Here is a 13,430-nt window from a genome sequence, read left to right as displayed (position 1 = left end):
CGAAAACTTTGCACTTTTAAAGTGTTGGCCGCAATTCAAAATATCACTTGGTTGTCTCTAACACAGAGTACATGATTTCTAAATCGGAACACAACTCAAAATAGCACTACAGAGTACATGCTTTCCAAACAGGCATATAATCTATGCATATATCGGTTGTAGCTGGCCCTTACATTTTATGTTAGACCTATACACTTTTTGATTGCCCATTCCACAAACAAACATTAAACATGAAATGTTATGTATATCTGAAGTAGGCAAGATAACATAACAGTGACACAGTATCCCATGTTTAGTGAACTGTTCACTTGCACTTTTAAAAGCCTACAAACTTGTTACTACACTCTGTGTTTTATGGTTTTCCAAGGTAATAAAGCAAACCATGCCGGAGCATAACAATTACATGTTTTTCGTGGATTCTTTCGCCTCGCCCTGGCACGATTTGCCTGCACATTGCAGCAGTCTTTTCCATATTGACGTCGTTTTGTCAGAGGCTAAAACTTCAAATTATTAGAGAGCGAACAACATTCAAATCGTGTTGAAATTACGCTCAACAGACAGATAACAAATTGAGCAGTTGAAACACGTGTCGAAGTGCATTGAGGTGTAGCATTGATTTGTGAACGAGACGAAAACAACAATCAGGAAATCGTATAAACCGAATGAGATTGTATTTCATGTAGATCAAACACACTTGACAGTAACTCGAGGAAATACTTTATGGCTAGATCTTGGAATATTTTCAATAGTTTGCAAGCATCGAGTTTCCTTTTTTAATTTGATATCCACCGGATATGCCAACCAAATATCCGCTCTGCAGCAGAAATAGGTCAGTTAGATTTGGTGTAGACAGAAATTTGTCAATTATATCTGGAAAATGAATCATAGTGTTACAGGTATCAATAACCGACATCAGAAGGCCTTAACACTTAACGGAATACATATTATAACAAGTTTAATACTATGTTTCAACTTCTGAATCAGGAAAGGTTTTGTAAATAATTATTAAATTTTACCCCAAACTGTTTGTATTAATTTACTGTAAAGAATATACTAGTATCTGAAATAAAGTTGAAAGTGAACAGTCATAGAAGTATTTAAAGGAACAGTCCCAGTCAGACTTATTTCTGCCTTTAGTAAACTTGCAACTTAAAGGAACAGTCCCGGTCAGACCTATTGTTGCCTTTAGCACACTAAATTGTATTGATTACTGCTATCAACTTAGAGGAACAGTCCCAGTCAGACTTATTTCTACCTTTAGCACACTAAATTGTATTGATTACTGCTATCAACTTAAAGGAACAGTCCGGTCAGACTTATTTCTACCTTTAGCACACTAAATTGTATTGATTGCTACTATCAACTTAAAGGAACAGTCCGGTCAGACTTATTTCTGCCTTTTAGTATATTTGTATTGGTTACTGCTATCAACTTAAATGTGATTTTGGGTAATAAGATAATTACCTTGGTAACTTATTCAGCTTTGAAATATTGTAGAGAAGCCTTACTACATATGAAATTGTGTTTCAGCCATTTTTGTAGATTGTTTTGCAAGTAGAGTTTCTTTTTTTACAAGATTTCAAAGTTGAGAAAGTTACCGAGGTGCTATTTTATCACCCAGAATTATACTTAAGTTGATAACAGTAAGCAATACAAGTGCATGAAAGGCAGATATAGACCTGGCTGAACCTTTTCTTTAAGTTGACAGCAGTAATCAACACAAGTGTACTAAAGGCAGAAATAAGTCTGACTAGTTTGGAATGAGAAGAGAGTATAATATATGCAGTTCAGACCATACGTCGCGTTAGTCAAGTATACATCTGGTACAACATTAACTGGTCATTCAGTTTAATTATTCACTTATCGTATGAAAGTGTGAAATATAAAACATCATATATCCTATTTGTCTGATAATACACCGTTTTTTGAACACTCACTAAAGACCCATATTTTATCTATTTCTGTGTTTCATTGTTTTCAAAATATATCGTTTGCATTTTAAATGTGTTATTTTGTCAAGCAATCAATTTACGAAATTTAAGTGATAACTTTTTTTGAAATGGCAAAAACGTTAAAAATCACGGTCGATTATATTAAATACAGTGTGTTTTGTCAACCGACTAATGCGCAGTATCTTAAGATTTTTTATAACTAGCCAACTTTATCATTCCGAGTATTGTGATAATAGATTAACAACAGATCGAAGTTTACTAATAACAGTGTTTGATCAAGTTTATGATCAAGCACATATCATTTATGCAAAGTAATGCTCACAAATTGCATATTAATTTACTTTTGTTACCATTTCAATTTTATTTTATTTTATTTTATCAACGTCACATATTGCATAGTAATTTAGGAAAATTTACACGGTTCCAACTTCCAATACAACGGAGTCAGTTTACATCTATCAAATATGTAATAGATCGGGGGTCAAAGGCACATGTCATATGTACAGTACACCCCTGTACGTTTGCTGTACTCGCGGGTAGGAATTCATAACCTTATCGTTTTTTAGTACAACTGAACTGAAATGGTTCAGTAGTGCTATAGGCATGGCAAAGTGTCTGTCTGTCTGTCTGTCTGTCTGTCTGTCTGTGTGTGTGTGTGTGTGTGTGTGTGTGTGTGTGTGTGTGTGTGTGTGTGTGTGTGTGTAACCAACTTAAAGTTAAAAACCGCTCGACCGATTGCCATGATATTTGATGGGTGTATTACCTTTGGTGTCTAGTTGGGGAAATTATTCAAATCAAAATGATCTTGACACTGGTGTGTGATTTGGATCAAACAAATGTGATTTTTGGTCAAAAACTTAAACTCAAAAACTACTGGGCAGATTGGTCTGAAATTTGGTGGGAACATTTTTAGGGGTGTTTAGATTAAAAATTGTTCACGACATGATGATCACATCGGTAATATGCAAATTAGGTATAAGAATGGGTCGTTTTGGTCAAAAATCTTTAATTCCAAAAGTACTAAGCAGATTGGGCTGCGGATGCATCTGGGAGTGTACATATGAAGAAATGTTAAGTATATAATGATCTCATCAGTGGTATGCAAATTAGGTGTAAAAATGTGAATTTTGGTCAAAAACTTATATCTCAAAAAGTACTTGGTCAATGACACTGAAACTTGGTGAGATGTTTCTAGAAGTGTTATTCTGCAGATTTTCTCCAAAACATTTTGACACAATTGGCCCTAGCAATCATGACCACACCCTTAGCAACAACCAAGTGGCAGTATATTTTGGCCAAATAACAACATCATCTGATAGGCAAGTGAGTAAACATTAAACAAATGTATGCAAATATCCCTAGCAACCATGCCACGCCCATAGCAACACCAAAACAACGGGAATTCTTACACAAGTGAACAAACATTCAAAAAGTGTTTGCAAATGTGCCTAGCAACAAGAACACACCCATGGCAACAGCCAAATGATCACATATATTGCAAAGATAACAACAGGAATCAATAGACAAGTGAATAAACATTCAAAAAATGTATGTAAATGTGCCTAGCAATAAGACCACGCCATAGCAACAGCCAAACGATCGTGTATATTGCAAAGATAACAACAGGGATTAATAGACAAATGAACAAACATTCAAAAAATGTATGTAAATGTGCCTAGCAGGAAGACCACGCCTATAGCAACAGCCAAATGATCACGTATATTGCAAAGATAACATCGGGGATTCATAGGCAAGTGAACGGACATTCAGAAAATGTACTTAAATATGGCTAGCAACATAACCACGCCCACGGAAACAGCCAAATGATTGCGTATATTGCAAAGATAACAACAGGGTTGGGTGGGCAACTGGATAATCATTCAGCAAATGAACACCTATACCTAGCATTGATAAGAATGTGGGCTGAATGTGGGTATTAAACATTTTTAAAAACTGTACAGTTGTGCTACAATGCCATTGGCGGTATTTTTGTAAAAAGTTGATCTAAAAGAAATGAGTAAATAATTGTCACCTGAAAACGTAAGGTCACTATGACAACGGGATGAACTTTAAGAATACATCAAAACGTCGTTCACTTCGTTAAATACAGATCGTTTTCTGTACATGTTAGATCAGGAGCTCTAGGAGGAACTGAGGTTGAAGTGGACTTGAGAAACAGTGACAAATTATTGGAAAATGACATTTGCCCTCAAAGGAAGTAAAGACAAGCTTCCAAGGAATTCTAAAGATGAATTTAATATAGGGAGTTCAGACGCTGTGGTTTAGGTAGTTGCCCTCATACAATCTGAATCACGTGTTTGTGATTACTTGCCTTGATCTATTTAACAGCAATGTCCTAGTGAACTATTCATAAATATTCACACAATCAATGGCAGAATGGGCATAAGTACACGGGTTACTTCTCTACTAGAATTAGTTTTTTGTTAGGTCTAATTTTATGTTCAATGATCTTTATTCATAATTGTCGACCTTGTCGTTGAGGTTCCCTTCTCTCATTTGACGTTCAGTCAAAATGGACGTTTTAAAAACAATATTTAGAATAACGGTACACAACCTTAGTTTATACGTTTTGGGACGTAATTTTTCTGCATTTTTAAAAGTCATTCACAATGCTCTACTGACGGACACATACTTAACCATTGCTATTGACTGAACTTTGAACGAGTAGTAAGATTATTACCCTCGAAACGATCCGATGACGTAATTCGTTATACGTATAAGAATATCGAGGAAATCCTTTCTATACTATCACCTGTTCTAAAAATGACAAAACAAGAGACGACAAAAGTAGAATCGAGTTTTTTATGTAAGTATTTTCATTTCAGTAAAACGTTCACAAACTCAGTTTGTGCCATGATTGTCAGTGTCACTACGTATATATGGAAGTCTTTCTTACCTATAGTTTTTGAAATAAAACCGTAATGCACCAGTTTTGTGCATGCAAAGGACCATAGTTGAATAAGTATTGATGGCAATAAATAGGTGAAAAATCAACCTACGTGTTATGTAGCATTTTGCCAAGTACAAGTAGGCGTGCATCGCATTGGTGTCTGAGCAATGTTACAGACGCCCTGATCGTCCATCGTTAGTGTGCCAGGGTCGCCATTCATTAAAGACATTGGAATTTCACCGCGATTCAATAAAGCTGACTCGTAGATATGTGTTTTGGATGTATTGTCGTAAATTCTAGTGTTAATGTCGTGTTTGTGCATTAAGTGAACAATCTATCCCCATATAAGGTGAAAGGTAGTGAGTTAACAACTATGCCTCGCGGTAGTCTTTGTGTAAACCTCTAAAACTTCACATATAAAGAATTACTTGCTGTACTTTCGTAGAATCTTAAATTCTCCTTTCTAGTGCGGTGATTGATCGTGATGTGTTTACAAAGCAAGTATACATATGATGAGATGGATGCCGACATGTATAAAAGAGAAATGTACTTTACTACTCAGAACGATTATATATAGGGGGGTCAAAAACACTAAGTGGAAATTGTATATTTCCGTCTTTAATTTTGTTACGTCTTTTGCTAACTGTGGCACGAGGTAAATGAAATCGACATTAATAACAATATACACTGTCACAACACGAAAACTATGATCAAAGAAAACATACACAAATCGACACTGAACAAACTATTAGACGTGTTTGTAAATGTCTGAAATCTATACATCGTGAACTTCCATTAATGCTTCCAATTCATGCAATTGCATATTACGTTTAGTTGTATATAGCGGTTGTGTAATGATCTTGTTAACTTCAGTTTTCTTATGAATTGTTTAGTGACAGCTGGTGTTTGCGACAACTGTAGGAAGAAGACCAAGACTTCCAAATCTAATTACGTGAAGAACAAGTATGAATTTGGTGAGTAAAATTTTTTTAAGTAAGTCATAAATTTATAATATTACCGTGGATGTCTTGACTGTATAATTAGTATATTGGCACTGGAATGCTATCAAGGGGTCTATAGGACAAAGCTATCTCACATAGCATCATTTCAACGACAAACATCAAGGGTTCAATGTACATACACAGTTGGCGTTTTGATAATGAAAGTTTTTTACCTATATCAAAAACATAGATTGCATCATTTTAGTTATGACCTACATTATGTGGGTGTGTGTGTTCCATTTCACAGCTGTTGTCTTCCATATGTATTATATATATATATATATATATATATATATATATATATATATATATATATATATATATATATATATATAGACAATATAAGTGACTCGATGGATAGATAGTGAAAGTTCGAAGTCGTCCTTACTTCCAATCCCAAGTTGAAATCTTGATAGCGACGTTTCGGTGTGTCTTGCACACCTTTATCAAGCTACAGTACAAGCTACAGTATAATATATATATATATATATATATATATATATATATATATATATATATATATATATATATATATATATATATATATTTATATATATTTATATATATATATATATATATATATATATATATATATATATATATATATATATATATATATATATTGTACTTGAAAGATAGAAATTGAAAGTTGACGATAACTAGTCACTATTTTATTGATAGCTGTTCATGTTGAAGTACTGTCATTTCACGGAGAAAGAAGTGGTGATTTGGTTGGTACTAGAGTCAATGTGAAAAATGTCATAAAAGAGTCCACGGTGCCAATAACAACAGGGGAGGTAAGTAACTTTCAAAATCATTATGTGACAGTGGTCTATTTCCGCAATTCGGAGGCATTCTGTTGTTTAAAACAAAAGTCAAGTACGGTAATGCCAATATCAAATATGATAAGGACAACATCAAGTACGGTATTACCAAATGGATTATCCTAAAGACAATATAAAATACGACAAGGCCAATATCCATCACGATGAGAAATAATATTTCTCCCTCGACAAACAAACAGACAGACAGACAGACAGACAGACAGACAGACAGACAGACAGACAGACAGACAGACAGACAGACAGACAGACAGACGGGCTTACGGGCGGGCGGGAGTACATACGTACATACATACATACATACATACATACATACATACATACATACATACATACATACATACATACATACATACATACATACATACATACATACATACATACATACATACATACATACATACATACATATACATGTAGCTAGTGTGGTGTGGATAATAAAGTACAACCAAATGTATAGTATTGCGAGTAAATACACATCACACTTGTTGTTAGAAGAGTTTTGGTAGACAAAGGTGCAATACTACAGATGCGCATTGTTTGAACTGAAGGGTCCTGGCAAGGTTACGATGGGTGGAGTTCTTTATGTTCAAGAGAAACGTGCAAGAAAGCCGGTATCAATTTTGTCGGTACCAGACAGCGACAACGGGTTATCTCATTTACGCGTCAGCGTGAACAGCGAAGACAAGGGTTGGGAAAAGTTCCGTGCAGAGATTTAGATGACAGGGCACGTATTTTGGCACAGAATCAGTCATTATTGTGTCGGTACATTCACAGTCTTTGTCGGTAAACATAGCCGTCACGATTACATCTGGGACCGACACGGAGCGGGTCGATTTATTTATACTTGTCTACAAACTGTCGGAGTGGTGTTAACGTTCACACAATTTATACGTTATACATTTCATTTCACTTTTCACACAATGACTCTTGCCCAAAGTACAAGTATTGACTCGTGTACTACATTGTCACATCTACTTTCCATAGATAACTGTTTTAAAACTAGTACTATAAAGCGGGCTTCTGTCAACGAACAATAAAGAGAGTCTTTTATACTATACCGTTATTGTACTTACAAAAGCGATCGTCTTCTACAGTTGTCCAAATTTTCCGTAGTATTAAACAAATTATTTTCGCGATTCAAGATTTATAATTCCTTTCGATTCACATTAGTATTAGACAAAGCATTTTACAGAACCCGCGGCATATCAAAGGTTCAATAAAGTTCAAAGGCTATTCGTCTCATTTTGTGTAGGGTCTAGGCTGAAACGATACATACAAAACAACTTATAATATAGAAGCTATCTGCAAATGAATTGCGCCCTCTTTCGGTGATATAGGTTGAAGTAGTAATATCTGTAGTCGGCTTCGTTATCCGCAGAAATCACCCTCTGGTATAAACTGTCAGCAGAATCTTGCTCATATTTGTCATTAAAATTTAATTTAGTAAAGTTCAAAAAAGTTGTAGAGGTTCTGATATTTTCCTGGAATATAATTACTTAGCGCTGAAAGCGTGTGTTATGTGACGTGCTGTTACATACATATTATATTGGTGTTATGCTTATCATGAGCAAATCTTTGAGAGATTTTTTTTTTAAAATTTAATGTATGTAGATGGACTTGTGGACCAACAGTTCATGCGTTTGTCCAGAAGTAGCTAAAGAAAAGGAATATATGATCGCAGGACACGAAGACAAAGATAACGGAAGACTGATGTTATTACCGAATAGTTTAGTGGAAGACTGGAAAGAGAAATATGTGAAATCGATCAAGGTTAGCTATTACTTACAAAATAGTTTAAAATAAACAAAATGTCAATTTCGTAGTGAGATATTAATAACTGTTTATATCAATTTCGTAGTGAGATGTTAATAACTGTTTATGTCAATTTCATAGTGAGATGTTAATAACTGTTTATGTCAATTTCGACGTGAGATGTTAATAACTGTTTATGTTAATTTCGACGTGAGATATTAATAACTGTTTATGTCAATTTCGTAGTGAGATGTTAATAACTATTTATATCAATTTCGTAGTGAGATGTTAATAACTGTTTATGTCAATTTCATAGTGAGATGTTAATAACTGTTTATATCAATTTCGACGTGAGATATTAATAACTGTTTATGTCAATTTCGTAGTGAGATGTTAATAACTGTTTATGTCAATTTCGACGTGAGATATTAATAACTGTTTATGTCAATTTCGTAGTGAGATGTTAATAACTGTTTATATCAATTTCGTAGTGAGATGTTAATAACTGTTTATGTCAATTTCATAGTGAGATGTTAATAACTGTTTATATCAATTTCGTAGTGAGATGTTAATAACTGTTTATATCAATTTCGACGTGAGATATTAATAACTGTTTATGTCAATTTCGTAGTGAGATGTTAATAACTGTTTATATCAATTTCGACGTGAGATATTAATAACTGTTTATGTCAATTTCGTAGTGAGATGTTAATAACTGTTTATGTCAATTTCGACGTGAGATGTTAATAACTGTTTATATCAATTTCGTAGTGAGATGTTAATAACTGTTTATATCAATTTCGACGTGAGATATTAATAACTGTTTATATCAATTTCGTAGTGAGATGTTAATAACTGTTTATGTCAATTTCGACGTGAGATATTAATAACTGTTTATATCAATTTCGACGTGAGATATTAATAACTGTTTATGTCAATTACGACATGAGATATTAATAACAGGTTATGTCAATTTCGACGTGAGATATTGATAACTGTTGATGTCAATTCCAACGTCAGATATATCATTTTCAACGTGAGATATCATAGTATTTCAACTGAGATATTACACACATAATTGTAATGTCAATTTCGCCGTGAGATGTTACATACATACATACATAACTAATAGTGTCGATTTCGCCCTGATATATTATATACAAAACTAGTTTTATTTCGATGTGAGATATTATATGCATAACTATTTGTCATGTCAATTTCAACGTGAAATATTATACACATAACTATTTATGTCAATTTCAGCGCGAGAAATTATATGCATAACTAAGTCAATTTCGACGTGAGATATTATCTGCATAACTATTTGTTAATTTCGATATGAGATATTATATACAATACTGTTTATGTCCAAAAAAAATCGTCGTGAGATTCACAAAGTCAGATACCATAAATCGTCCCCTAAAGTTTCACTTCGTGGTTTTCCCACGACGTAACAATCATAAGTGCGCCATGATTTCATCTCAACTGAATAAGAATTCCGGAAGTGATGTCAGAGAGATAATTTCCACGGTTGCTGTCGAAACAACTTTTTGGCGAAATAAATCGACATCATACAACGACTCAAAACTGTTTTATTCGGCAAACCACTTCCTTTCTTGAAAAATATCAAAAACGGTTACATCGCTGAACAATTAATTTTATAGACAAAATACTATTCATAATCTAATGACCAGTTCCTTATGACTGACTTTGTCTATTACACTTTGTTCAGCTGTATATAATTGTTCTGGATAGGATTGAAAACAATAAACCTACTAATGTTGAAAATATTTTTGTTGAATTTCCTAAAATAGAAATGGGAAAAGAAGTTGCAAAAGGCATTGAAGAAAAACAGCGGCAAACGAAGGCGAGGAGGTAGTGGTAAAAAACGAAAGAATTCACCGAAGCCACCTGAAACGGTGACAGTACCCGTCGATGAACCCGTTCCTGAGCCCAATAACAACGAAGGTGGTGCGAGTAACGGAGGTGGTGACAGTGGTGGTAGCTCCGGAACCAGAAGAAAAAATAAAAACCGAAACAAACAGAGAAGGTATTGAAAGTAGCTGGATTAAAACGTAATGTAGTTATAATTAGAACTAAGTAATATCAAAATATAATTTTAGCTAGAAGGTAGCTAAATCAAGATAGTGCTAAAATAGTTTAGTTCAAAATATATTAGGTGATGTGAGACTATTAAAATAACATCATATTTGATATTGTTAGTTACAAGACCTAGAAAATGATATATGACATCACACATGATTTATTACATAGTAACACAAAGTATTATCACAGTTAGATCATATTAAGGTAAATTGCGCATCGGGGACGAATTTCACAGAAATTCCAAATTCTTAATATCTCGTTTAGTTATGAAAGGTTGCTTCCGGTCCACAATAAAAGAAATTCGGGGGTCCGCCGTCTTGTTTTCAAGGAAATCGTCAATCTATTTATACTAGTATTTTCCCGTAGCGTTAACACAGTAGTCGGCGGCCATATTGGATGGCGGCCATATTTGATTCTAAAATGACTAAATTTTGATAACATTTTGACTTCTATTTCAAAGAATTGTACGGTGACCCCTGATTTTTTTCTTCTTCTTCATTTTAACTGACAGTGGGTTGGAGTTTATCTTGAACAAAGCAGCGGCGAAAGTTTAAACAGTTTATTTAATTTCTAAAGCGCATTTCACGTTAAAAAATCTGCACAGAGAAAAGTAGGTTTTAACTGATTAAGTGATATTTGATCCACCTAGAAGTGACAACTGTTCGGATAAATATATCTAATTATGTTAAAATGTCGCCATGACACCCTTCCAGTTATTCATGGTTTTGTATTGTATCGTTTATTTCAAACGTGTAGACGAATAAGTAAGATGGGGGCAGACATGGACAAATGTGAATACAGTTTGCAAATATTTACGATGAATAACAAGTCGAAGTTTGTTTCATTTGTTTCCCTTTTTTCACTTTTAATTTGTTTTCATAGGCGTACCAAGAAACCAGAAGAGTAAATGGTTACCATGCCAACTACTTTCACTGTTTATGAAGAATTGTGTGTGTTTGTTTGTAACATCTATTCGTGTGAAAGAAAACAACTATTTTCACCTGTGTATGTGTAAGCAGAGACATTCTATTCTATGTTATCAGTGATGAACACGAAAGCTAAAGCTGTATGTAAAATAATATTGAACTTGCTAAGTTACCATTTAAAGAAAAAATAAGACTGTCCATCTAAATTTCGATATGAAGTTACTATTACCAAGTTCTTTGCATTTTTGGGAAAAAAAGACGAAAATGTCTCTAACTCTAAATTTCAATGAAAAGAACGACATTCATTTGTTGTGATTTTTAAAATGTTATCTACCCCAAGACCAAGATGATACAAAGAATGGATTGACAAGACCACCAAGGGACTACAACACTCTTACTCACGTGGTAACTATGGAAACGATATGAAACACTTTTAGCGTCCATGCATCTCGATTTCACTTTCGGAGAAATTTTCGAAAAAAAGAAACGTTCTGTAAATATGTTTTCTGTAGGAAATTGTAACGAAGAATTGGAAAGATTACTCTTTAGTACTCATTTTTAAACTTGACTTTTTCACTCATTTGGTTTGTAAAACCGGCTTTGATAGATAATTTCCGTATGTACATGTACTTTGTACCGCAATAAGGAACACTTCAGCCATCTTTCCCATTGTCTTTATATTGCAACGAAATAATCTATTTAATGTCTATCATAAATCTAATTAGTAATCTAGTATCATATTGTACTGGTTCAAAGGTCATCTCCGACCAATCAAACTTCACGTACACTAAACGTCACAGTGACGCACTAGTATCACTTATAACTGTAGTTCACCGTTAGTTAAAGTGTATTGATGGACGTTGATGGCGCCATACATTTAATACTCATCGGATCAAATCATTTATCAATTTGTAGGTACTGAGTGTTATTTATTATACACATTCGTACACGTCACCACAGGGATGACGTAATGTTTTGTTTTAGTTAGCGATACGATATACTAGTACAGCACGAACAAATCAGATAACTTTAGTAAATTTGTTATCCATGTAATTTTTCTTCACTACAAATTACAAGTTATGTCGTCAACTGGCATCACGTGTAAACTCAAACTCAAAGGGTATATTTCTTTGGAGAAAACATAGAGATGGTATGCAGACGATGTGTAACAAGTGTTCAACTTTGTATAGCTATAAACTACTACAGTGTCACATCTCATTAGGACCATGTCTTTCTTTTTCAAACTTAAAAGGAAGTATACCCCATGGCTAATGTTATATGTAATACCCAGCGTTTTTTGTATGATGCATGACATTAAAAGACACTGAATATTTATCCATGTATATACTGAAAGACTCCGTGTGTTTCTATGTCTGTGTGTACATGTGTATCTCTGTCTGTCTCTCTGTCTCTCTTTCTCTCCCCCCCCCTCTCTCTCTCTCTCTCTCTCTCTCTCTCTCTCTCTCTCTCTCTCTCTCTCTCTCTCTCTCTCTCTCTCTCTCTCTCTCTCTCTCTCTCTCTCTCTCTCTCTCTCTCTCTCTCAAAATAGTGTGTTAGACAAACTCTGGTTATCATCGGGTAAGGTCACCTTAGGTTTCCTTAAACAATTTTTATCCAGACTTTGAGTTCCGGGAAACAATCCTTTAATCAATACACATTTCAGACCGATCATTAGACTGTAAGATATGTCGTGTCGTTCCGCCCTCACCGGCCTCCTCTCCTCTCTGAGAGGGGTTGACCGATGTGTGAGGGCGCCCTGTCACGAGTACTTTGCAGACTAATCAGTCTTTGAACACGTTAGTGTTCAAGCCCTCTGACAAAAAAAACACCCAAATTCTATGATGCGAAATGTTTTCCAATTCCAACTTGACACAGAACTCAAGGAAAGTTAACCGTTTCCACCGAGAATAACATCAATTGGTCCTTTTTTTAGTACA

General features: G+C 34.3%; 1 protein-coding gene across 3 annotated transcripts in view; it reads left to right on the top strand.

The window, feature by feature from the left end:
- The window catches only part of LOC144433629 (secreted frizzled-related protein 3-like), a 29,773-nt gene extending 16,947 nt beyond the window's left edge, over positions 1-12,826 (top strand). For 2 of the 3 annotated variants that reach the window (XM_078121971.1, XM_078121970.1), the window contains exons 4-8: positions 5,757-5,837; positions 6,546-6,661; positions 8,321-8,479; positions 10,276-10,511; positions 11,450-12,826. In XM_078121971.1, coding sequence (XP_077978097.1) covers positions 5,757-5,837; positions 6,546-6,661; positions 8,321-8,479; positions 10,276-10,511; positions 11,450-11,474 — 617 coding nt within the window. In that variant the 3' untranslated portion in view covers positions 11,475-12,826. The remainder of the gene's footprint in view (positions 1-5,756; positions 5,838-6,545; positions 6,662-8,320; positions 8,480-10,275; positions 10,512-11,449) is intronic. The other variant, XM_078121972.1, reaches the window with a different exon arrangement.
- The last annotated feature ends 604 nt before the right edge of the window (positions 12,827-13,430 follow it).

The sequence above is a fragment of the Glandiceps talaboti genome, chromosome 4 (assembly GCF_964340395.1).
Source record: "Glandiceps talaboti chromosome 4, keGlaTala1.1, whole genome shotgun sequence".
NCBI classification, from domain to species: Eukaryota; Metazoa; Hemichordata; class Enteropneusta; family Spengelidae; genus Glandiceps; species Glandiceps talaboti.
Note: the sequence above shows the minus strand (reverse complement) of the source record. Positions and strands in the feature narration are given on the sequence as shown.